This window comes from Mustelus asterias, chromosome 2 (genome assembly GCF_964213995.1).
Source record: "Mustelus asterias chromosome 2, sMusAst1.hap1.1, whole genome shotgun sequence".
Classification (NCBI taxonomy): domain Eukaryota; kingdom Metazoa; phylum Chordata; class Chondrichthyes; order Carcharhiniformes; family Triakidae; genus Mustelus; species Mustelus asterias.
Window position 1 is genome coordinate 35,132,414 of NC_135802.1, and position 26,753 is coordinate 35,159,166.

Genomic DNA, 26,753 nt, shown 5'->3' on the forward strand with positions numbered 1-26,753 from the left:
TTACTGTCTGCACACTTACTGTCCGCACACTTACTGTCCGCACACTTACTGTCTGCACACTTACTGTCCGCACACTTACTGTCTGCACTCTTACAGTCCGCACCCTTACTGTCCGCACACTTACTGTCCGCACCCTTACTGTCCGCACACTTACTGTCTGCACCCTTACTGTCCGCACTCTTACTGTCCGCACCCTTACTGTCCGCACACTTACTGTCCGCACACTTACTGTCCGCACTCTTACTGTCCGCACACTTACTGTCCGCACCCTTACTGTCCGCACTCTCACTGTCCGCACACTTACTGTCCGCACACTTACTGTCCGCACACTTACTGTCAGCACACTTACTGTCTGCACACTTACTGTCTGCACACTCATTGTCTGCAACCTTACTGTCCACACCCTTACTGTCTGCACCCTTACTGTCTGCACCCTTACTGTCCGCACACTTACTGTCTGCACCCTTACTGTCTGCACCCTTACTGTCTGCACTCTTACTGTCTGCACCCTTACTGTCCGCACACTTACTGTCTGCACTCTTACTGTCCGCACCTTTACTGTCTGCACCCTTACTGTCCGCACCCTTACTGTGTGCACCCTTACTGTCTGCACCCTTACTGTCTGCACACTTACTGTCCGCACACTTACTGTCCGCACACTTACTGTCTGCACCCTTACTGTCTGCACCCTTACTGTCCGCACCCTTACTGTCCGCACCCTTACTGTCTGCACCCTTACTGTCCGCACTCTTACTGTCCGCACTCTTACTGTCTGCACTCTTACTGTCTGCACCCTTACTGTCTGCACCCTTACTGTCCGCACACTTACTGTCCGCACTCTTACTATCCGCACACTTACTGTCTGCACACTTACTGTCCGCACTCTTACTGTCCGCACACTTACTGTCTGCACCCTTACTGTCTGCACACTTACTGTCTGCACCCTTACTGTCTGCACCCTTACTGTCTGCACCCTTACTGTCCGCACCCTTACTGTCTGCACTCTTACTGTCCGCACCCTTACTGTCTGCACCCTTACTGTCCGCACCCTTACTGTCCGCACACTTACTGTCCGCACCCTTACTGTCCGCACACTTACTGTCCGCACTCTTACTGTCTGCACACTTACTGTCTGCACCCTTACTGTCTGCACACTTACTGTCCGCACTCTTACTGTCTGCACACTTACTGTCTGCACACTTACTGTCTGCACCCTTACTGTCTGCACTCTTACTGTCCGCACACTTACTGTCCGCACACTTACTGTCCGCACACTTTCTGTCCGCACCCTTACTGTCTGCACACTTACTGTCTGCACCCTTACTGTCTGCACCCTTACTGTCTGCACCCTTACTGTCCGCACCCTTAGTGTCTGCACCCTTACTGTCCGCACTCTTACTGTCCGCACACTTACTGGCTGCACACTTACTGTCTGCACCCTTACTGTCTGCACCCTTACTGTCCGCACCCTTACTGTCTGCACCCTTACTGTCTGCACACTTACTGTCCGCACACTTACTGTCTGCACCCTTACTGTCTGCACACTTACTGTCCGCACACTTACTGTCCGCACACTTACTGTCTGCACCCTTACTGTCCGCACACTTACTGTCTGCACACTTACTGTCCGCACACTTACTGTCTGCACACTTACTGTCCGCACACTTTCTGTCCGCACTCTTACTGTCTGCACACTTACTGTCCGCACACTTTCTGTCCGCACCCTTACTGTCCGCACACTTACTGTCCGCACTCTTACTGTCCGCACACTTACTGTCCGCACTCTTACTGTCTGCACACTTACTGTCCGCACACTTACTGTCCGCACTCTTACTGTCCGCACACTTACTGTCTGCACCCTTACTGTCCGCACACTTACTGCCCGCACCCTTACTGTCTGCACACTTACTGTCTGCACACTTACTCTCCGCACACTTACTGTCTGCACACTTACTGTCTACACACTTACTGTCTGCACACTTCCTGTCTACACACTTACTGTCCGCACACTTACTGTCCGCACACTCACTGTCTGCACACTTACTGTCTGCACCCTTACTGTCTGCACACTTACTGTCTGCACACTTACTGTCTGCACACTTACTGTCCGCACACTTACTGTCTGCACGCTTACTGTCTGCACACTTACTCTCCGCACACTTACTGCCTGCACACTTACTGTCTACACACTTACTGTCTGCACACTCACTGTCTGCACACTTACTGTCTGCACCCTTACTGTCTGCACACTTACTGTCTGCACACTTACTGTCCGCACACTTACTGTCCGCACACTCACTGTCTGCACACTTACTGTCTGCACCCTTACTGTCTGCACACTTACTGTCTGCACACTTACTGTCTGCACACTTACTGTCCGCACACTTACTGTCTGCACGCTTACTGTCCGCACACTTACTGTCTGCACCCTTACTGTCTGCACCCTTACTGTCTGCACACTTACTGTCTACACACTTACTGTCCGCACTCTTACTGTCTGCACCCTTACTGTCTGCACCCTTACTGTCCGCACACTTACTGTCTGCACACTTACTGTCTGCACACTTACTGTCTGCACCCTTACTGTCCGCACACTTACTGTCTGCACCCTTACTGTCCGCACACTTACTGTCTGCACCCTTACTGTCTGCACCCTTACTGTCTGCACACTTACTGTCTACACACTTACTGTCCGCACTCTTACTGTCTGCACCCTTACTGTCTGCACCCTTACTGTCCGCACACTTTCTGTCTGCACACTTACTGTCTGCACCCTTACTGTCTGCACACTTACTGTCTGCACCCTTACTGTCTACACACTTACTGTCTGCACCCTTACTGTCCGCACACTTACTGTCTGCACCCTTACTGTCTACACACTTACTGTCTGCACCCTTACTGTCCGCACCCTTACTGTCTGCACCCTTACTGTCCGCACCCTTACTGTCCGCACCCTTACTGTCTGCACCCTTACTGTCCGCACCCTTACTGTCTGCACACTTACTGTCTGCACACTTACTGTCCGCACTCTTACTGTCTGCACCCTTACTGTCTGCACCCTTACTGTCTGCACACTTACTGTCTGCACACTTACTGTCCGCACACTTACTGTCTGCACACTTACTGTCCGCACACTTACTGTCTGCACACTTACTGTCTGCACACTTACTGTCTGCACACTTACTGTCCGCACTCTTACTGTCTGCACCCTTACTGTCCGCACACTTACTGTCTGCACACTTACTGTCTGCACACTTACTGTCTGCACCCTTACTGTCCGCACACTTACTGTCTGCACACTTACTGTCTGCACACTTACTGTCTGCACCCTTACTGTCTGCACACTTACTGTCTGCACCCTTACTGTCCGCACCCTTACTGTCCGCACTCTTACTGTCCGTACACTTACTGTCCGCACACTTACTGTTCACACACTTACTGTCCGCACTCTTACTGTCTGCAACCTTACTGTCTGCACCCTTACTGTCCGCACACTTACTGTCTGCGCCCTTACTGTCCGCACACTTACTGTCTGCACACTTACTGTCTGCACCCTTACTGTCCGCACACTTACTGTCCGCACGCTTACTGTCCGCACACTTACTGTCCGCACACTTACAGTCTGCACACTTACTGTCCGCACACTTACTGTCCGCACACTTACTGTCCGCACGCTTACTGTCTGCACACTTACTGTCCGCACACTTACTGTCCGCACACTTACTGTCTGCACCCTTACTGTCCGCACACTTACTGTCCGCACGCTTACTGTCTGCACACTTACTGTCCGCACACTTACTGTCCGCACACTTACTGTCCGCACACTTACTGTCTGCACACTTACTGTCCGCACACTTACTGTCCGCACACTTACTGTACCCACACTTACTGTCCGCACACTTACTGTCTGCACACTTACTGTCTGCACACTTATTGTCCGCACACTTACAGTCTGCACACTTACAGTCTGCACACTTACTATCCGCACACTTACTGTCTGCACTCTTACTTTTGGTGGAAATTCAATAAGTCTAATTCCAAAAGAGTATGTTTTGGCAGGCATCTATTTGCACTGATGAATGTGAAACTGAAATGAAAAATAATGGATTTGTGGAAGATTTGGCTTTCAGTCTAACTTTTCAATCTTTTCGTCTCAGTCTGTTCAAACAGCAGTGCAATGTGCGTTGTTGCCAAAGCAAGAGCAAGATGAGATTGCTCTTGGGCCCTGTGCAAGAACCTCAAGTCCTCATTCACACAACATCTGTGATTGATCAAAAGTGCCCGAGGAATTTTAATGGGCAGTCATGCAGCTAAACCTTCACTTCTTGGCACAGTTCCCTTTTCAGTTTGCACATTCACCTTGACAGGCCTCAAGAAACTGCTGCTATTTCCTTCAGACAGGAACTCTCTCTGCAAACCGATAATGTTCAAAGTAATTCTTTACAAATCATGTAATTCTAGTAAAGCGCATGCAATTTTAACTGGAATGATAAATGACTTACAAACGTACAAATTAGGGGCAGGAGTTGGCCATTCGGCCCCTTAAGCCTGCTCCGCCATTCAGTTAAATCATGGCTGTTCTGATCGTGGCCTCAATGCCACTACCCTATCAACTCTCCATTTAATGATCTTTAAAATTGCAATTGGTCAGCTGGAAGTTACCATTAGAGTTTATCATTCCGTTGGCTCCGCCTACACTTCCCGCTGCCTCAGAAAAGCAGCCAGCATAATCATGGACCTCACACACCCTGGACATACTGTCTTCCACCTTCTTCCGTCGGGAAAAAGATACGAAAGTCTGAGATCACGCACCAACCGACTCAAGAACAGCATCTTCCCTGCTGCCATCAAGACCTTAGAAACACACAGAAAAACTACAGCACAAAACAGGCCCTTCGGCCCCACAAGTTGTGCCGAACATATCCCTACCTTTTAGGCCTACCTATAACCTTCCATCCTATCAAGTCCCATGTACTCATCCAGGCGTCTCTTAAAAGACCCTATTGAGTTTGCCACCACCACCACTGACGGCAGCTGATTCCACTCGCCCACCACCCTCTGTGTGAAAAACTTCAAAGAACAAAGAACAGTACAGCACAGGAAACAGGCCCTTTGGCCCTCCAAGCATGTGCCGCTCCTTGGTCCAACTAGACCAATCGTTTGTATCCCTCCATTCCCAGGCTGCTCATGTGACTATCCAGGTAAGTCTTAAACTATGTCAGCATGCCTGCCTCCACCACCCTACTTGGCAGCGCATTCCAGGCCCCCACCACCCTCTGTGTAAAAAACGTCCCTCTGATATCTGAGTTATACTTCGCCCCTCTCACCTTGAGCCCGTGACCCCTCGTGATCGTCACCTCCGACCTGGGAAAAAGCTTCCCACTGTTCACCCTATCTATACCCTTCATAATCTTGTACACCTCTATTAGATCTCCCCTCATTCTCCGTCTTTCCAAGGAGAACAACCCCAGTCTACCCAATCTCTCCTCATAGCTAAGACCCTCCATACCAGGCAACATCCTGGTAAACCTTCTCTGCACTCTCTCTAACGCCTCCACGTCCTTCTGGTAGTGCGGTGACCAGAACTGGACACAGTACTCCAAATGTGGCCTAACCAGCGTTCTATACAGCTGCATCATCAGACTCCAGCTTTTATACTCTATACCCCGTCCTATAAAGGCAAGCATACCATATGCCTTCTTCACCACCTTCTCCACCTGTGTTGCCACCTTCCCCCTAACATTTCCCCTGTACCTACCCCCCATGACCTTAAACCTGTGTCCTCTCATAGCAGCCATTTCCACCCTGGGAAAAAGCCTCTGAGAATCCACCCGATCTATGCCTCTCAACATCTTATATACCTCCATTAGGTCTCCTCTCATCCTACGTCTCTACAAGCAGAAAAGACCAAGCTCCCTCAGCCTATCCTCATAAGGCATGCCACTCAATCCAGGCAACATCCTCGTAAATCTCCTCTGCACCCTTTCAATCTTTTCCACACCCTTCCTGTAATGAGGCGACCAGAACTGAGCACAGTACTCCAGGTGGGGTCTGACGAGGGTCTTATATAGCTGCATCATTATCCCCGGACTCCTAAACTCAATCCCTCGATTGATAAAGGCCAGCACACCATATGCCTTCTTAACCACCTCCTCCACCTGTGGGGCCCATTTTAGAATCCTATGGACCCGGACCCCAAGGTCCTTCTGATCCTCTACAGTACTAAGAGTCTTTCCCTTTATATTGTACTCCTTCATCCCATTTGACCTGCCAAAATGGACGACGACGCATTTATCTGGGTTGAAGTCCATCTGCCACTTCTCCGCCCAGTCTTGCATCCTATCTATGTCCCTCTGTAACTTCTGACATCCCTCCAGACTATCCACAACCCCACCAACCTTCGTGTCATCGGCAAACTTACCAACCCGTCCCTCCACTTCCTCATCCAGGTCATTTATGAAAATGACAAACAGCAAGAGTCCCAGAACAGATCCCTGGGGCACACCACTGGTGACCGACCTCCATTTAGAAAAAGACCCATCTATACCCACTCTCTGCCTCCTTTGGGCAAGCCAGTTCTGGATCCACAGGGCAGCAGCCCCTTGGATCCTATGCCCTCTCACTTTTTCTAGACGCCTTGCATGGGGGACCTTATCAAACGCCTTGCTAAAAGCCATATAAACCACACCTACTGCCTTCCCTTCATCAATGTGTTTAGTCACATTTTCGAAGAACTCCACCAGGCTCATAAGGCACGATCTGCCTTTGACAAAGCCATGCTGAGTATTCTTGAGCATACTAAACCTCTCTAAATGCTCATAAATCTTGTCCCTCAGGATCTTCTCCATCAGCTTACCAACCACTGAGGTTAGACTCACCGGTCGGTAATTTCCCGTTCTTGAAAATAGGAACCACATCCGCAATCCTCCAATCCTCCAGCACCTCCCCCGTCTCCATCGACGATGCAAAGATCATCGCCAGGGGCTCTGCAATCTCTTCCCTCGCCTCCCACAGTAACCTGGGATACATCCCATCCGGACCCGGTGACTTATCTATCTTGATGCCATTCAAAGATTCCAGCACAATCTCTTTGTTAAATTCCACATACTCAATCTTTTCAGTCCACCGTAAGCCCGCAGTACATCCACCCAGGTCCTTCTCCTCTGTGAAAACCGAGGCAAAATACTCATTAAACACCTCTGCCATTTCTACTGGTTCCGTACAGATTTTCCCGCCTTCACCTTTTATAGGCCCTATTCCTTCACGTCTCATCTTTTTACTCTTCACATATTTATAGAACGCCTTAGGGTTTTCCTTAATCCTACCTGCCAAGGCCTTCTCGTGACCCCTTCTGGCTCTCCTAATTTCCTTCTTTAGTCCCTTCCTACAAGCCGTATACTCATCTAGATCCCTACATTCGCCAAGCTCTCTGAACCTTTTGTACGCTTTCCTTTTCTTCTTGACGAGGTCCCGCACAGCTTTCGTGCACCACAGTTCCTTTAACCGACCAACTCCTCCCTTTCTGCTCGGAACGTTGTCCTGTAGGATTCGCATTCTAATCAGTATTCTGCAACTTGATTTTGTCTGTTTGCACTGTTTGAGAGCACATTTCCACTCCATCTGACGAAGGAGCAGTGCTCCGAAAGCTTATGGTATTTGCTACCAAATAAACCTGTTGGACGTTAACCTGGTGTTGTGAGACTTCTTACTGAACTCTAGATAGACATTCCTTGAAAAACTGCCACCTCTCTTCAGTACATTTCCCCGAGAATACCTCCTTCCAATTTACTCCTCTAATTTGCTGCCTTATGTCTTCATATTTCCCCTTGATCCATATAAACGCTTTCCTAGCTTGCCTGATCCTCTCTTTTTCCAATGCAAGCATAAAGGAGATAGCATTATGATCGCTATCCCCAAGATGCTCTCCCACTGAGAGATCTGACACCTGTCCAGGTTCATTGGTCAGTATCAGATCAAGTACAGCCTCTCCTCTTGTAAGCTTGTCCACATGCTGTGTCAGGAAACCCTCCTGAACACACCTAACGAACTCCTCCTCATCCAATCCCCTTACCCTAGGGATATTCCAATCTATGTTTGGGAAATTAAAGTCTCCCATCACAACAACTCTGCTATTACTGCATCACTCCAGGATCTGTTCCCCTATCTGCTCCTCCACCTCCCTGTTACTATTGGGTGGCCTATAGAAAACTCCCAGCAAAGTGATCGACCCCTTCCCACTCCGAACTTCCACCCACAGAGACTCTGTAGACAATCCCTCCTCAGCATACACCTTCTCTGCAGCTGTGACACTATCCCTGATCAGCAGTGCCACTCCACCCCCTCTCTTGCCTCCCTCCCTGTCCTTCCTGAAACATCTGAATGCCAGCACCTGGAGTATCCAGTCCTGTCCCTGAGACATCCAAGTCTCCGTAATGGCCACCACATCACACTTCCAGGCATCGATCCACGCTCTGAGTTCATCCCCTTTATTCACTATACTCCTGGCATTAAAGTAAACACATCTCAATCCTTTGGTCTGAGCTCTCCCCTTCTCTATCCCCTGTCCATCCTCCCTCTTGCATTGTCTAGAACCCTTCTCTGTTTGCGAGCTAACTTCCTCGCTCCCAGTCACCTGGTCTCGATTCCCTCCCCCCAACCTATCTAGTTTAAACTCTCCCCAGTAGCCTTAGCCAACCTTCCCGCCAGAATATTGGTCCCCCTGGGATTCAAGTGCCACCCGTTTTGTGTGTACAGGTCACACCTGCCCCTAAAGAGGTCCCAATGGTCCAGGAACCTGAATCCCTGAGCCCTGCACCAGTCCCTCAGCCACACATTCATCCTTCACCTCACTCCATTCCTGCCCTCACCCTCCCGTGGCACAGGCAGCAATCCTGAGATTACTACATTTGCTTTCCTCCTTCTCAGCTGTCTCCCTAATTCCCTATACTCTCTTTTCATGACCCCTTCCCCATTCCTTCCCACATCAGCGGTACCAATATGTACCACTACCTCTGGCTCCTCTCCCTCCCCCCTCAGGATTTCTGGGAGTCGGCCAGCGACATCCTGGATCCCAGCCCCAGGGAGGCAGACCACCATCCGAGACTCCCGCCTGCCTCCGCAAAAACGCCTGTCTGACCCCCCTTACTGTCGAGCCCCCGATTAACACTGCCTTCCTTCTCTTTTCCTTAGCCCTCTGAGTTACAGGGCCGTACTCCACTCCGGAGACACGGCCACTGCTGCTTCCCCCAGGCAGCCTGTCCCCCCCCAGCAGTACTCAGGCAGGAGTACCTGTTGTGTAGGGGCACATCCACCGGGGTGCTCTCAATCACCCGAGCTTTACCCTTCCTGGCCGTCACCCACTTGGCCTCCACCCGTGGCCCTGATGTGACCACCTTATATTAAGTTGATCTTTCTCTACACCCTCGCTATGACTGTAACACTGCATTCCGAACTCTCTCCTTTCTTTCTGCCCCATGTACTCTATGAATGTTATGCTTTGCTTGTATAGCGTGCAAGAAACAATACTTTTCATTGCATCCCAATACATGTGACAATAATAAATCAATTCAAATCAAATCAAGTCCAGCACAGATTGCCTCTTGTGGTGTTATGAACCTTGTTTAAAAATATATACAAGCACTGAAGCCGAAACTAAAAGTCAGGAAGGCGGATTGTCAATACTCTCTGAATTACGAAGGAAATAGAAACAATGATGCATCTATAAGACTAATGACCCATTTCCTTTCCTCTCTATTCATATTCGCGTGGAATCTGTTTTGGTACATAAATTGCATTTGAAAAATTACTGAAAATGTGCCAACACAACAAACTTCTCTTAATTTCTTGGTAAACATCTACTTGCAGTACGTGCCAATTAACCATTCTCCAGTAAATAGAAGTATTTGCTGTGCTCGAACACAAATTCATTCCATTTATATGTGGGGGCACTGCTAATTTGTAGGAGATATCTAAGGTGCCTATTATATCATCACACGATGTACAGCAAGAACACACGAGATGACTCTCAATCTTTTTACGTTCACTTTTTTTAAGCACTAAACCCTACTCAAATCTGCCTGAATCTCGAGGTGAGCGAAATAAAATGAAATAGAGCTTGAAGGGACTGCTTTTAGTCCACGTCTTGTCTACTGATGGCAGGAACCAAGCCACAATTCAATTAACTCCAACCCTCAAAAACAATAGTCTGATTTCTGTTTGCAGATCATTAACCGCATGGTTCTGTGTTCTGGAATTTCTCATAAACAGATTTAAAAGTCGGCATGGTCTCTGATAAAATGTTGCTGCTCTTGCTGCTATACAGTTGTTTCAGTCTTAATGAGTTCAGCAGAGCAGTTATAGTCCCTTGAATCAAACCTTTGCTGTCAAAGATGGGTTAATGACTTTACTTCCAGCACATTAAAGGACAAGTTTCGAAGAATTGTGTTGAGCACAGATATACTTTAATGGTTTGCCTAATAGGATCATTTGGATGAAAGCACCGTTTTGGTTACCATGGAGGTGGCCCCATAGAGGCCTGTACTGTGCTGCTTGTTAAAGCTCATTGAAAATGATGATGTAAAGACTAACTCCAGCCATTTTTACCGCCTCATATAAATTAACTTGAAATGCTCGAACTGAATGTGAGGATGTGGGGAGTTGGGGGGAGGGGAGTGGGGGGGAGTTGGTTTCCGAGTAATAATGGTTCTCTTAAACGTTTTTTTTGTCCCAGTTGTGAAGTCGATAGTTTGTTTTCCAAACGCTTTTTGACTCAAAAGCCAATAGCGAATGATGCCAGGATCAAGAGTCAAAATTTGATTACAATAAGGCAATCATCCATTGATAAAGATTCAATTTTCTTCGATTGTGGATCCACAAATATTTGTGCACATCGCGGGTGGAATTTTCCGACCCCAAAACCGGAAAATCCCGCCCGAGGTCAATGGACCTTTCCTTGGTCTGCCCCTCATTCGCTCCAATTCCCGTGGCGGGAGGAATGGGAAAATTCATCCCCACTAGTTCCAGAAATAACAAGGAGTAATGCTGGTTAAAGGAGGAACATTGACCAGAACTCTGGGAAAATTGCATCCTCTTCTCCAAGTGGTTTACATTTCACCAGGCAGACAAGACCTCAGTTTAATGTTTCCTCCAAAAGGAGGCACTTCTGACAATACAGCAGCTCTTGAGTACTGCAGTGAAATGTCAGCCTAATTTATATCTCGAGCCACCCCCTTCTTGTGCTTGCAGAGTATGTAACTCTGACACATAGAGGAGACAGACAGTGGATGTACACCGTCCGGGTTTGTAGGTAGCAATTCATCAAAGTTACAAGCAGCAGCCATTTCCTCATGGAATTCACTCACTAAACAGAATCAGAGTTTTATCAGAAAATGCTGGATAATCTCAGCAGCTCTGACAGCAACTGTGGAGAGAAAATAGAGCCAACGTTTCAAGTCTGGATGACCCTTTGTCAGAGCTGAGTTTCCTGAATAGAGCTGGAATCCTATTTTCTTTGTCTTCAGCTCCGAGGAAGGCTCACCCAGACTCAAAAGACCCTGACGTGCAGCACTCCCTCAGTACTGCACTGGAGCCTCGATTATGTACGGGGCTGCTCTTGACCCCACAGATTCAGAAGGTGAGCAGGTTGAAACTGAGCCACAACTGACACCATAAAGCATCACAAGATGGTGATCAAGACTGGGAATCTTTCTGGGGCAGCACGGTGACAGCGCTGCTGTCTCACAGCACCAGGGACCCGGGTTCGATTCCTGGCTTGGGTTGATTTGATTTGATTTATTATTGTCACGTGTATTAGCATACAGTGAAAAGTATTGTTTCTTGCGCGCTATACGGACAAAACATACTGTTCATAGAGAAGGAAACGAGAGAGTGCAGAATGTAGTGTTACAGTTATAGCCAGGGTGTAGAGAAAGATCAACTTAATGCAAGGTAAATCCATTCAAAAGTCTGACAGCAGCAGGGAAGAAGCTGCTCTTGAATCGGTTGGTACGTGACCTCAGACTTTTGTATCTTTTTCCCGAAGGAAGAAGGTGGAAGAGAGAATGTCCAGGGTGCGTGGGGTCCTTAATTATGCTGGCTGCTTTGCCGAGGCAGCGGGAAATGTAGACAGAGTCAATGGATGGGAGACTGGTTTGTGTGATGGATTGGGCTGCATTCACGACCCTTTGTAGGTCACTGTATTTGTGGAGTTAGCACATTCTCCACGTGTCTGCGTGGGTTTCCTCCGGGTGCTCTGGTTTCCTCCCACAGTCCAAAAAATGTGCTGGTTAGGTGCATTGGCCATGCTAAATTCTCCCTCAGTGTACCCAAACAGGCGCCGGAGTGTGGTGACTAGGGGATCTTCACAGTAACTTCATTGCAGTGTTAATGTAAGCCTACTTACTTTTACTTTGATTGTTTTTCCCTCCCTTTTCGAAGAGAATTGAACATCCGCATTTTATTGCTTCACTGGTTGAAATCAGCTAGTTTAGCAAAGGCCGGGGCATCAAACCTGTGGCCGCACTGATCTAATGGGCACTTGTGATTGTGTTGCTTAATAGTATGATATTTCTTCTTGCATGCTCAATCCAGACTTCCTCCGCGTTGATCACATTTTTTAAGCGAGTGAATGGAGTATTCCTTCCTTGACCGATCAACTCTGCTGAAAGCTAACCAGGCAGAAAACCCTTTAATTCTCGTATGCTTTTCCCTTAGTTATCTGTTTATTGGACTGTCAGTCATACCTGATTGTTCTCCTCCCTTAGCTATATACACATGGACAACCATGCTAATTCACTCACATCAAATACTTGATGCGCACGTGAAAATTAGATAATGGCGGGGGCTATTTTCGGATGGGTGATTGACTGAGATGCTTGTTATTAAATGACCTAGGCACAGCGTGCAGGGGGATAAATGGCAGCCTGCAGCTGAATGCCATTCCATTGAAAGGGGCTGCGGGTTAAGTGTAGAGGAGGGCAGACACATTTTGGAAGTCACAGCGATTGTACACGCTGTTAACATGCAGACAAAAGCTCTTTTTTTTAATCAGGGTTTTACAGTTCAAAGGGCAAGATTGACTGTCAAGTTTTTTGAAGGCTAAATGAAAGAAGTCCCCCTTAAACTGCTAAAAGTTAATCTTGGTCTTAATTTGATTTTGTGACACCTGGAGATATGATTTCCATTGCAGTAATAACAATGCCGAGAGAGAATACTGTCAATGCATATTACATGTCAAGATTTATTTAGTCAGAGTGTAAGTGGAAAGTTTAATATTAATTCAATAATACTACAAGCTTTCTCTTTGAGTATTGTCAATTAGAACAAATCACATTTGTTCTCTGGGCAGCTAATCTCTGTAATTTCTTCCCAATTATCTAAAATTACTTGCTTTGAGAGTTATGCCATTTAATTTGAAAATCTGTCAAAGTGGGCAGTTATCGCCTATATTCACTTTACGGATGTCATCATTATCAAGATACATCATTTAGGCATGCATAATCTAAGAATACATTCTTTCCTGTATATACAAACCTTACTTTATATACATAACCAGTGCCACAGTACATTGTATAACATACCCCCATGCTTACATTTTCACTTTATAAACACATACGTGCATCACCTTTATCTACCTATTCAATGAATGGTAGGACACTAGGAAGTTCTGTGGAACAAAGGAACCTTGGCAGGTTAGTCCACAGATCTCTGAAGGTGGAAGGGCATGTTAGTAGGGTGGTGAAAAAGGCATCACACTTGCCTTTATCCATCGAAGCATAGATTACAAAAGCAGGGAAATCATGTTGGAGTTGTTTAGAACTCTGGTGAGGCCACAGCTGGAGCACCGTGTGCAGTTCTGGTCACCACATTATAGGAAGGATGTGATTGCACTGGAGGGGGTGCAGAGGAGATTCACCAGGATGCTGCCTGGGATGGAACTTTTAAGTTATGAAGAGAGGTTGCGTAGGCTTGGGTTGTTTTCATTGGAGCAGAGAAGACTGAGGGGGAGACCTGATCGGGCTATACAAGATTATTAGAGGCACAGATAGAGCGGATAAGGAACAGCTCCTCCCCTTAGTTGTAGGTCAGTCACGAGGGGACATATGTTTAAAGTGAGGGGCAGGAGGTTTAGGGGGATGTGAGGAAAAGCTTTTTTACCCAGAGGGTGGTGACGATCTGAAATGCACTGCCTGTGAGGGTGGTAGAGGCAGGTTACCTCACATCCCTTAGAAAGTAACTGGATGAGCACTTGGCACATCATAACATTCAGGGCTATGGACCAAGTGCTGGTAGATGGGACTGGTGGGATTTCAGGTGTTTCTAATATGTTAGTACAGATTTGATGGGCCAAAGGGCCTCCTCTGCACTGTATGATTCTATGATCCGAAACCGCAAAGTTATGGAATGCAAATGTTAAAATCCCTGCAGAGACCAATAACATTTAAAAATAAATTTGAACTTCTAGTTAATAACTGAAAGAATGACAGACAAGATTTCAAGTTTTCAAACTTTTACTGTCACGAGTGACGCTGTTTTCTTTTAGGAGACAATGTGGATTTTAAACTACAGAAAGGAATGTTCTCCTTTTATACTGACTGCACAGTCTGTGGAATTACAAACCTTTTGGCAAACAGTTCATTGACATTTCCAGCTTCCAGTGGGTTTGCATTTTCCTGTTTCACTGAGCAGTTACTTTGAGTGACCGTTTCCAGGTGGTTCCCTCAGTTTTTGGAGAGATTCCTAAATCCACGAGCAAAACCTGTTCCAAAGAGTTTTCTTCCCCTTGGCCACGCAGGGACAAATCTCCCGGATTCCTTAGATGGCTGTGGAATGCGACTCTTCGAAGAGAGACTATCTCCCTACCGCATCCGCCTTTGATAGCTCACAAAGAACTGGCAGCCTCTTCTCTCTGCTAACCACACCAACAGTTGCTCTTTTCTTCTCTGTTTCCTCCTGCCCTGTTACAAATCTGTTTGCTTTGATCACAGCCGCCCATGTTCCCAGAGCCTTGATGAGCCAGTCACATGATGAAGCCAGGCTTTCTGTCAGGCAGAACATGACCCCGTCATTTTAACCTATGTTTAAAGACACAGGGCATGAATTTTCCCGTCCCACACGCCATGGAAATCGTAGCGGGCGGGACACAAATCCATTGACCTCGGGCGGGATTTTCCAGTCTTGGGACGAGCGTGGCCGGAAAAGCCCACCCACAGTCTGAAACATCGTAATCTTATGAACCTCCTAACTGTGACATAACCCATACACTCACTTCCTATGCATGCAAGTATGCTTTATTTACCTGTACTGAGGTATATCATCTATACACATTCTCAATGAGAAAAATCACCCATGCGTTCATCACCTATGGGCACATTAACATGCCCAATTCAGCACAGCACTGAAGGAGGCCCGTTATGTCAATGTCTGCTCTATTTCAGATAGTGTCACTCACTCGCCCATTCCCTGTAGCCCTGCAAATATTTCCTCTTCAGGTACCTATCCAATTTCCTTTTGAAAGCCATGGTTGGATCTGCCCCAATGTGTTCTTAGGCAGAGCATTCCAGATTTTAATCAATCTCTGGCTTACAAAAAAGTGTTTTCCTCATGTCACCGCTGCCTCTTTTGCCAGTTGCCTTAACTCGATGCCCTGTGTTCCTCCAGTGGAAACCACATCTCCTCTGTCTGGACTCCTCGTGACTTTGAAACCTTGTACAGAAACATATCAACATTTGCTGTACTTCTAAAATGATTGACCTGTCACGCTTTGTGCCTGAGATACTCAGATTGTCCCACTCGCCTGCCCTTTCCCTTAGGCCTGCAAATGTTTCCTCTTCAGCTGCTTACCCTATTCCCTTTCAAAAGCCATGACTGAATCTGCTTCAGAGATTTAAAACATTTCTTTCAAATGTGTTTCAAATGGCTATAGTCGACGTACTGCATGCAGACAATGTGGCAACCCCTATTACAGCAGGATTAAATCATCTTCCATTTGTGGCCATAGGCTTGGAATTGCAGTTAAAATTGGAATAAACTTTTTGAAGTTGTGTAGAAGGTGATTGAAGCGAGACTTTACTTTTTGTTATTGAAAACTTTAGACAGCACAGGTTGACCTATCGCCCCAGCCAATAGGCCAACTGTTTTACTTTAGGATGAGACCCCCTCTGTTTATTTCCCTTCTCCTCTCTGGGGTTTTTCTTTGCCACACACCATTCCCGGCCAAAAGAACAGGCGAGTAGGCATCTAGGCTGCTCCTGTCTCCTACTCTACATTGAGAGAGTTTTTCAGGATTTAAGGGCGGCAGGGTGGCACAGTGGTTAGCACTGCTGCCTCACAGCACCAGGGACCTGGGTTCAATTCCAGCCTTGGGTCACTGTCCATGTGGAGTTTGGACATCGTCTGCGTGGGTTTCCTCCGGGTGCTCCTGTTTCCTCCCACAGTCCAAAGATTGGCCATGCTAAATTGCCCCTTAGTGTCAGAGGGATTAGCAGGGTAAGTATGTAGGGTTACAGGGATAGGGCCTGGGTGGGATTGTTGTTGGTGCAGGCTTGATGGGCCAAATGGCCTCCTGTTGTACTGTAGGGATTCTATGATTCTATGTGCAGGGTAAGCCACGAGCTCTGCTCTGTTGATACTGTTAGCTCAATTCTTTTAGCAATGCACAAGAAACATTGGAAAGACTCAGGTCACGTCAGCCAACATCTATGAGCTGGTAAACAGGTTAACACTCAGGCACGCATCCTCATTCTAAACAGAAAGTTTCTTGTTTCTGAGGACGATCAGATCTCCTGCCTTAAATAGCGTCACCAGCTGTTTGATTTGATTTGCTCTCAGGATGTAGGCGATGCTGCTGAGATTGCACTCATTTCCCACCCTTAGTTGCCTTGAGAAGGAGCTGGGCTTTTGCATTCAACCACTGTAGTCCTTGTGGCAATAGTACCCCCACAATTATACTAGGGAGGAAATTCCAAGATATTGACACATCAACAATGCCCACAGGTCAGTGATCTCGAGGGGAATATGATGGTGTTCCCATGACATTCCTGCATTGCTTTCTTGATGGCAGAGGCTGCAAGGAGGAGAGGTTAAAGTAGTCACTGAATCACTGAGCTGCACCCCCTTAGGATATACATGAGCACTGTGCATGAGAAATGGAGATCCGAATCCACTCACATAGGAGCTGATCAAGTGAACTGGAACAGTACTGACCTTCTTGAGTGCTATAGTGCCTGCTCTCATCCAGGCGAGTATCACACTCGAGAATGTTGATCAGCGTGTTGGCAATAGGTTGGCACTTCACTGAGGTAAAATCACATCTGCCGTGTTGCCAGCTCCTCAGAAATTAGCAAGAGTACCCGATACTGAGCATGTTTCCGGTTTTCCCTTCCCGACTGAAAGAAAGCAGTAAATCACCCTTCAATGCCTCCTCACAATAGCTGAGATTGGTGGCATGGATATGGAGCAGAGTAGGAGCATTCCCAATATCCCATCTTTCTGTGTCACAGAGTGTCACAGCTCTAATGACCTGTGGCATCCCACACAGAACCCATTTTCCACAGGTTTTAGGTTTTACCCATGTTGATGGATGTTTTGTTGATAATGTAATTTATTCTATTGGTGTTCTTGCTCATTTCACAGCATCGGAACATGATAATTAACTCCAGCAAGAATGAAAAATGATAACCAACTGCATTTAATTATCACATTATGTTTGGCACTGCGCTATGCATCCAAAACATGTTTGGAAACAAATCTCAGCTCCACGATAGTGCATCTGACAAATCTGCTGTATGCTGTGTAATTGTGTCAACCAGAGCAAGGAGGCCCCAGGCTCAATCCCAGCTCTTTGGGTAACTTCAATGTCACTAGGCAATAAGGGGGGGGGTGGCAGGGGTTGGGGGGAGGTGCACAATGGCACAGTGGTTAGCACTGCTGCCTCACAGTGCTGGGGACCAGGATTCGATTCCCGGCTAGGGTCACTGTCTGTGCGGAGTCTGCACGATCTCTCTGTGTCTGCGTGGATTTCTCCCGGGTGCTCCGGTTTCCTCCCACAGTCCGAAAGACGTGCTGGTTAGGTGGATTGGCCATGGCAAATTGCCCCTTAGTGCCAGGGAGATTTGCAGGGTTATATGTGGGGTTACGGGGATAGGGTCTGTTGTTGGTGCAGACTCGATGGAATGAATGGCCTCATTCTGCATTATAGGGATTCTATGATTCTAATTCCTGCCCAGTTCTAGATTGTCATCCAGTGACAGTGGCTGTGCACATAGGAACATAAGAAATAGGAGAAGGTGTAGGCCATTCAGCCCCTTGAGCCTGCTCTGCCATTCAACAAGATCATTTAAAGTTTATTTATTAGTGTCACAAGTAGGCTTACATTAACACTGCAGTGAAGTTACAGTGAAAATCCTCTAGTCGCCACACTCCGGCGCCTGTTCGGGTACACTGAGGGAGAATTTAGCACGGCCAATGCACCTAACCAGCATGTTTTTTGGAGTGAGGGAGGAAACTGGAGCATCCGGAGGAAACTCACACAGACACGGGGAGAACATGCAGACTGCACAGACAGTGACCCAAGCTGGGTGTCGAACCCAGGTCCCTGGTGCTGAGAGGCAGCAGTGCTAACCACTGTGCCACCATGCCGTCCTCGCTGATCTGATCATGACCTCAACTCCACTTTTTTTCATGTCCACCACCTCCAACCCCCAATTCTCTTAATTCCCTGAGAGATCAAAAATCTGTCTAACAGTCTCAAATATATTCAATGATCCAACTTCCATTGCTCTCTAGGATAGAGAATTCTAAAGATTTCTTTGGGAGAAAAAATTCCTCCTCATCTCTGTCTTAAATAGGAGACCCCTTATTCCCAAGCTGTGCCATCTAGTTCTAGATTCCACATCAGGGGAAACATCCTCTCAGCATTTACCCTGTAAAGCCCACTCAGAATCTCCTATAGTTCAATAACATCGCCTCTCATTCTTCTAAACTCCCCTCTTCTTCAGCCCCCCCTCAGGAACAAGGTCAACTTGCTTCATGTTCGATGGGATCCGGGGTTACTGACAGTGCCGGATTTAGGCATAAGCTAAACAAGCTACAGCTTAGGGCCTCACAATCCGCAGGGGCCTCACAAAATTTCAGAAGGTTTACAATGAAGAGAACATTTAAGAGCGGATACCAGAAAAGAAAAAGGAAGCACCAGCTTGAAGAGCAACTCAAAAAATTAACAAAATTACCAAAATCTATGAGAGAGATCAAGCCAGCCAAATGATAAATATGTAATCAGTAAATGCATTCATTTGAAAATAATTTGTATTTTTCACTTTAAATACCTTGCTATTAAATAATTAAAAGGCATAATTATGTTTTCAATTTTTTTGTGGCGACCCAAGGTCCTGTTTTGGTACGCACCTTTGTGAGGCATAAGAACATAAGAAATAGGAGCAGGAGTAGGCCATCTAGCCCCTCGAGCCTGCTCCGCCATTCAATAAGATCATGGCTGATCTGAAGTGGATCAGTTCCACTTACCCGCCTGATCCCCATAACCCCTAATTCCCTTACCGATCAGGAATCCATCTATCCGTGATTTAAACATATTCAACGAGGTAGCCTCCACCACTTCAGTGGGCAGAGAATTCCAGAGATTCACCACCCTCTGAGAGAAGAAGTTCCTCCTCAACTCTGTCCTAAACTGACCCCCCTTTATTTTGAGGCTGTGCCCTCGAGTTCTAGCTTCCTTTCTAAGTGGAAAGAATCTCTCCACCTCTACCCTATCCAGCCCCTTCATTATCTTATAGGTCTCTGTAAGATCCCCCTCAGCCTTCTAAATTCCAACGAGTACAAACCCAATCTGCTCAGTCTCTCCTCATAATCAACACCCCTCATCTCTGGTATCAACCTGGTGAACCTTCTCTGCACTCCCTCCAAGGCCAATATATCCTTCCGCAAACCTTTTGGTGTAACTTTTTAACAAGAGGCCTCCAAGCTTTATATAGCTTAGGGCCTCCCAAAGTCTAAATCCGGCACTGGTTACTGACGAGTCCAACACAAAATCTCCAGACACTGCTTCACATGTGGGGCAGCTGGTGATTGGAAATTTGTATAGAAGTGTTGGCTGGAAGTTTGTGAGCCCTCTCTGAAGGTTTGAATTTACCTCCGTGTGCTCTTGAGGGGTTTTAAAAAAAAAGGGCGGCATGGACAAGTTGGGCCAAAGGGCCTGTTTCCATGCTGTAAACCTCTATGACTCTATTGTTGAGCTCTCTCGATGTGTTTGCTGCCTTGCTAAATGAACCTTCTCCATTTTGGCCGGTCACAATCCAGGGACTCCTGGAATTCAGTAAGGATGTTTGACCTCTTCAGGGATGCTTTGAGACCCTCTCTAAAGCATTTCCACCCTCCTCCCGGGAGCCTCCTGCCATGATTAAGTTCTGAGTAGAGCAGTTTTTTAAAAAAAATCTGGCATCAGGCATACGAACGATATGTCCTGCCCAGAGGAGTTTGTTTTGGGTGATTAATGCCTCGATGCCAGACATGTTGGCTTGGGAGAGGATGCTGAGGCAGGATTGCCCTCCCTTGTCATGGGATTTGGAGGATCCTGCAAAGGCACCAGTGGTGATACTTCTCCAGTGCTTTGAGATTGTGTCTAAACTCGCTGAACCCCAGCGAGTATAGACACAATCTGCTCAACCTTTCCTCCTAAGTCAACCCACCTTCGCAGGGATCAACCTAGCGAACTTTCTCCGAACTACCTCCAATGCAAGTATATCTCTCCTTAAATAAGTGGAAGTTAGCATGTGCGTCACAGAGTCATCTTCAAGCAGTGACATTCCTCATGCCCAAGGAACCTGGCAGCACTCAAAAGCAAAAGCAATTGTAAATCCATCAAATAAGAAAAGCACTGCACCACGGTCATTGCTTGGTTAATGTGAAGGGCCAGCATTCGTTGGGATTGCTGGCATGTACACTCGCAAAAGACCTTCAACTCCTTATTGTTGCTGCTCTTCCTTCTACTCGAAATGGCTGACGTAAATCTCTGGAATGTTTATATTTAAAAGCCTCCTTTCAAGCCTCAGAGATTTAATGGCTCTCTGAGCTATTTCTGAGAAAAATGATGAAGCATTATAGGTATATATGAAGCCTTTCCTTTTCAATGCTGCTTAGAATAAAGAAGGAAAAATACATGCATGTGCGCCAAACTTGCACTAACTACTGCAATCTATCAGTTCGTTTCATTACAACACTTTATGGCAACACCTGTGTCAACACAGTTCGACCTGTGTCCCAGTGACAGGCACATGCTGTATGCATTAACTCTTCCACCCTGTGTATGAGTGCACCATAGGTCGCATCTGGTGTACAAACAGAATCACTCCCTGTGGAAACATATGCCAGGACTCCTTCAGCTCGTAGAGACTTGTGCATCCCACCGGTGTTAGTAAAATACTGCCATTTTCACATAAAAAAACTTCTTTAAAATTTAAATTAACAACAGGAAAGGTACAATTACTGGCTTCTCCAGTGGGTAGCTGAAATTCCTAGACCATGCATGTACCTATTCCTTTCATGGCGCAGTACCTGGAATGCCATTATATTTAGTGCTGGAAGTCACATAAAGCCAAGCTATTAAACCTTAAGAAAGAGGCTGTTGTGTCAAAGGCCACAATTATTGTTCAGCGAGAAGGCTGTATTGGTCTCTACATGATCATAATGTACTCCAATTAATGAAGGGCTGGCACAATTATCAGGTGTGGCTTATTGCACTTACCCCCTGCACATGCACTAGTCCAGGGCTGGCTGTATAGAGTCTCCTGTCTCACCTATTTTTATCTGCAATACCTACTGATTCAGTGCCGCAGGTCATCACTTGCTGCCTGTTTTCCAGCAAGGCTGTTAATGCTTACATGTGGCAACAGTTACGTGGATGAAAACACTGCCAATAGCTTTTTTTAAAATACCATTGATAGGCATGTCAATGATATTCAAGACTGTAACTGTACAACATAAGGGGAAAAGAAAGAATTGCAGATGCTCAAGGGAAGGACAACACATGTGCATCAAATAATCACGGTTGGGATGAAAGTCAACCCCAACCGATATACATACTTATACAACTGATGTTGCCTCCCCACACCCCGATAGACAGGTCCAGAAATCCAAGGCCCTTCAAGAGCATTCGCACTATAATCCATGAGATTGCTATGGGAGGGCTCCAGAGCCTGGCCAGTCCAGGTCCTGGCCTTCCATATGGCAGTTTCTTCAGGGCCTCATTTGGAGCAGAGCTTTGAGATAGAATCCAATCCATTCATTCCTTTCCAATATTTAAGCTTCACTTGCTCTTGCCGATGATTTGTTTTGATTTGATTTGATTTATTATTGTCACATGTATTGGGATACAGTGAAAAGTATTGTTCCTTGCAGGCTATACAGACAAAGCATGCCGCACATAGAGTACGTAAGGGAGAAAGAAAGGAGAGGGAGTAGAATGTAGTGTTACAGTCATAGCTGGGCTTCAGAGAAAGATCAGCTTAATACATGGTAGATCCATTCAAAAGTCTGATGGCAGCAGGGAGGAAGCTGCTCTTGAGTCGGCTGGTATGTTTTCTCAGACTTTTGTATCCTTTTCCCAACAGAAGAAGGTGGAAAAGAGTATGCCTGGGGTGCGTGGGATCCTTGATTATGCTGGCTCCTTTTCTGAGGAAACGGGAAGTGTAGACGGAGTCAATAGATGGGAGGCTGGTTTGCGTGATGGACTGGGCTATGTTCACAACTCTTTGTAGTTTCTTGCGGTCTTGGTCAGCACAGGAGCCATACTTGCACATCCCAGAGGTGCTTAGGTGATATTTTCGGAAGAGAGAGTCGGGCTTTGGGAGCAGGGAGTACCAAGAACCACACTGTTCCTCCTCCTGTATTCTGTCTTTCGGGGTTAACATGTGAACTGAGTCGTCCCATTCTACCATTCTCTCCCCTCCCTCTTAAAAAAAAACGGCACGGTAGCACAGTGGTTAGCACTGCTGCTTCACAGCTCCAGGATCCCGGGTTCGATTCCCGGCTCGGGTCACTGTCTGTGTGGAGTTTGCACATTCTCCTCGTGTCTGTGTGGGTTTACTCCGGGTGCTCCGGTTTCCTCCCACAGTCCAAAGATGTGCGGGTTAGGTTGATTGGCCAGGTTAAAAATTGCCCCTTAGAGTCCTGGGATGCGTAGGTTAGAGGGATTAGCGGGTAAAATATATGTGGGGGTGGGGCCTGGGTGGGATTGTGGTCGGTGCAGACTCGATGGGCCGAATGGCCTCCTTCTGCACTGTAGGGTTTCTATGGTTTCTATGTTCTATGTTGTAGCACACTGATTGTTTTTTTTTAAGAGGGAGGGGAGAGAATGGTAGAATGGGACGACTCAGTTCACATGTTAACCCCGAAAGACAGAATACAGGAGGAGATTATAGGACTGAGACTTTCTTTGGGTGATAAGCAACGGTTGCCACCCCCACCCCCCCCCCACCCCCCTGCCCCCCCACCGCAACCAGATATTCAGTTCCTGCTCTGCAGGTTTGATTGATAATTAATCCACTGTTCTGTCTTTTCAGGACCAGAATGTTCAAAGAACTTCACTGCAGAAAGTGCAGAGATAAAATCGCCTGGATTTCCTGATAAATATCCAAATAATTTGGAATGCACCTACATGATATTTGCACCAGCAACGGCAGAGATTCTTCTGGATTTTGCAAGCTTTGACCTGGAGCCAGATGATAATTTACGGGATGGAATGTTATGTCGCTTTGACAGACTGGAAGTCTGGGATGGTTTTCCAGGAGGTAAGAAAGGAACAATATTTTTTCCTGAAGTTATATGTTTTATCGCAGTTTATATGGGAAATGCAGTTGTGGCCATTTAGTTAACAATGCACTGATTAGCTATTGAACTTTTAAAAATTTGTTCATGGGATGTGGGCATTGTTGGCTGGGCCAGCATTTATTGCCCCATCCCTGAGGACATTTAAGAGTCAACCACATTGTTGTGGGTTTGGAGTCACATGTAGGCCAGACCGGGTAAGGATGGTGGATTTCCTTCCCTAAAGGACATTAATGAAGCAGATGGATTATTTTACACCAATCGACGATGGTTTCATTAGACTTTATGGGAAGAATTTTCCTGGGAATCGTAGTGGGGGCAGGCCATGCAAATGTCTGTTGACCTTGGGTGGGAGTTTCCGGTTTTGGGGTGAGCATAGCTGGAAAATCCTGCCCTTTAATTCTGGATTTTTCTTGAATTCAAATTTCACCATCTGCTGTGGTGCGATTTGATCCTGGGTACCCTGGGTCTCTGGATTACTATTCCAGCGACAATACCACTACACCATCACCTCCCTCATACTGAAGGATATATATACGGCAAGTTATAATTATGATGTTGTCAAAGAGAATAACACGGGATATTAAATGGAATGTTACACAACTCATTCGTAATCTGTGAGAACACCCAGACCAGAAAAACTTATTACATTTTTCGGCTTATCGCTTTAATGCAACAATTAGGTTCAAACAAAAAAATACAGTTGGTTATTACTTTCTTACTGTGCTGGAGCTTTGAGCGCTGTCTGAAACTGATTTAATTCCACAGAACATTAATGATTGTTTAAATGAATGGAAATTTGGATGAACAGCAAGAGTCATCTGTAGTTAAAATCAACTATTCTTTTCATCATAATGCTGCCAGCTCATTACCTCCAAACCATTTTGCATTTTAATATCAAGAAACCCAGGTGAGAGAGCAAGACCTGAACAAGGTTGCAACAGCAACTTTCATTTACATAGCTTCTTAAAAAGTATTAAACCATCCCAAGTCTTCAAAGAACCAGGCAAAAACTGAGCGAAAGACGGAGCTATTCGAGTTACCCACCAGACCATCAAACGTGGTCAATGACAGCTTTTAAGTGGAATCTCAAAGGAGGTGAAAGACAGAGAGGCCAAGAGATTGGTGTGAGGTGGTGGCAGTGGGGGCAGTGAGAATGTGCTGGGTGCTGTGGCTAGTGCATTTTAAAGCTTAGTGTATAAAGTGCTGGAGGTATGGCCACCACAGGTGGGGGGGGCAAACGAATTGGGCATAGACAGGATGCTAGGATCGGAAGAACATGGCGGAAAAGGAAAGTTAGGTTAAAGTTTATTTCTTAGTCACAAGCAGGCTTATATTAATACTGTAATGAAGTTACTGTGAAAATCCCCCAGTCGGTTCGGGTACACTGAGGGAGAATTTATCATGGCCAATGCACCGAACCAGCACACCTTTTGGACTGTGGGAGAAAACTGCAGCACCCGGAGGAAACCCACGCAGACACGGGGAAAGCGTCCAAACAGTGACCCAATTTTCCCGTCCCGCCAGCCACGGGAATTGTAGCAGATCGGAGACGGACCATGGAAAGGTACATTGACCTTGGGCATGGCTGGAAAATCTCACCTGTGAAATCAATTAGCCGTGATTCAGTGTTGCCATAAAGTGACACAAGCGTTGCCATAAAGTGTTGGTTTTAAGCCTGAAAATTTAGGATAGAAAAGCTGGGAAGTGGGGTGGGGTGGGGGGGTGATGGGGTGGGGGTGGGGAGGCAGTGAGAAAATGCTAGAAAATCTCAGTAGGCCTGGCAGCATCTGTAAGGAGAGAAAAGAGCTGATGTTTCAAATCCGGATGACCCTTTGCCAAAGCTTTGCCAAAGGGTCATCTGGACTCGAAACATCAGCTTTTTTCATAGAATCATAGAATCCTACAGTGCAGAAGGAGGCCATTTGGTCCATCGAGTCTGCGCTGGCCACAATCCCATCCAGCCCCTATCCCCATATATTTAACCTGTTAATCCCCCTGACACTAAGGGGCAATTTAGCATGACCAATCAATCTAACCAACACATCTTTGGACTGTGGGAGGAAACCGGAGCACCCGGAGGAAACCCACACAGACACAAGGAGAATGTGCAAACTCTACACAGACAGTGACCCGAGCCGGGAATCGAACCCGGGTCCCTGGTGCTGATAGGCAACAGTGCTAACCACTGTGCTACCGTGCCACCCCAAAATAATGTTGGAGTGTGGATGCTGGGATTTGAACCCAGGCCCTCATGCTGCCAAAGCACACGCTCTGCCGCTGAGCTATGTCACCAACACAAAAACAATGGTACCCAGCTGGGGCTCCTTTTCTCTCCTTTCAGATGCTGCCAGACTTACTGAGATTTTCCAGCATTTTCTCTTTGGGTTTCAGATTCCAGCATCTGCAGTAATTTGCTTTTATCCAGTTCTCTTTGTGTCCCGATACAGCAGTTTAGAGCCTTAAATACTACAGAAATTATCAAAAAGAAATTGGGCTCATCACTAACTGCTGCGCTGCCACTATCCCTCCATCCAAAGCTATCTATTCAAATCTATTATTTCTCTGTCCTCTCCCCATATTCTCCATATGCTTCCTGTTGAAAAAAAAGTATCCAATTGCCTATTAAACGATGTTAGAATCCCAGCTTCAGCAGCCACTTCATGTTCTAATAATCCTCAGTGTGAAATAATTGCTTTGAACTCCCTTTGTTGTACATCAACTGGAAATCTTTGTTACCGATTCGCCAACCAGTGCAAATCATTTTCCAATTATTTACTCACTCAAAACCTTTCATTAATTTAAACAGCTCCCCTCCCCACCCCTCCCCATAACCATCTTGTTTCAAAAAGAAGCGAACTACAATATTTCAAGCCTTTTTTTTCTAACCATAATCTCCAGGCCTGGATTAATTCTGG

At 46.5% G+C, this 26,753-nt stretch overlaps 1 protein-coding gene across 3 annotated transcripts in view; it reads left to right on the forward strand.

Moving 5' to 3' along the window:
* nrp1a (neuropilin 1a) overlaps positions 1 to 26,753 on the forward strand; it is a 223,176-nt gene that overhangs the window by 56,652 nt on the left and 139,771 nt on the right. For all 3 annotated transcript variants that reach the window (XM_078233256.1, XM_078233272.1, XM_078233263.1), the window contains exon 5: positions 23,571 to 23,798. In XM_078233256.1, the coding sequence (XP_078089382.1) occupies positions 23,571 to 23,798 (228 nt within the window). The remainder of the gene's footprint in view (positions 1 to 23,570; positions 23,799 to 26,753) is intronic.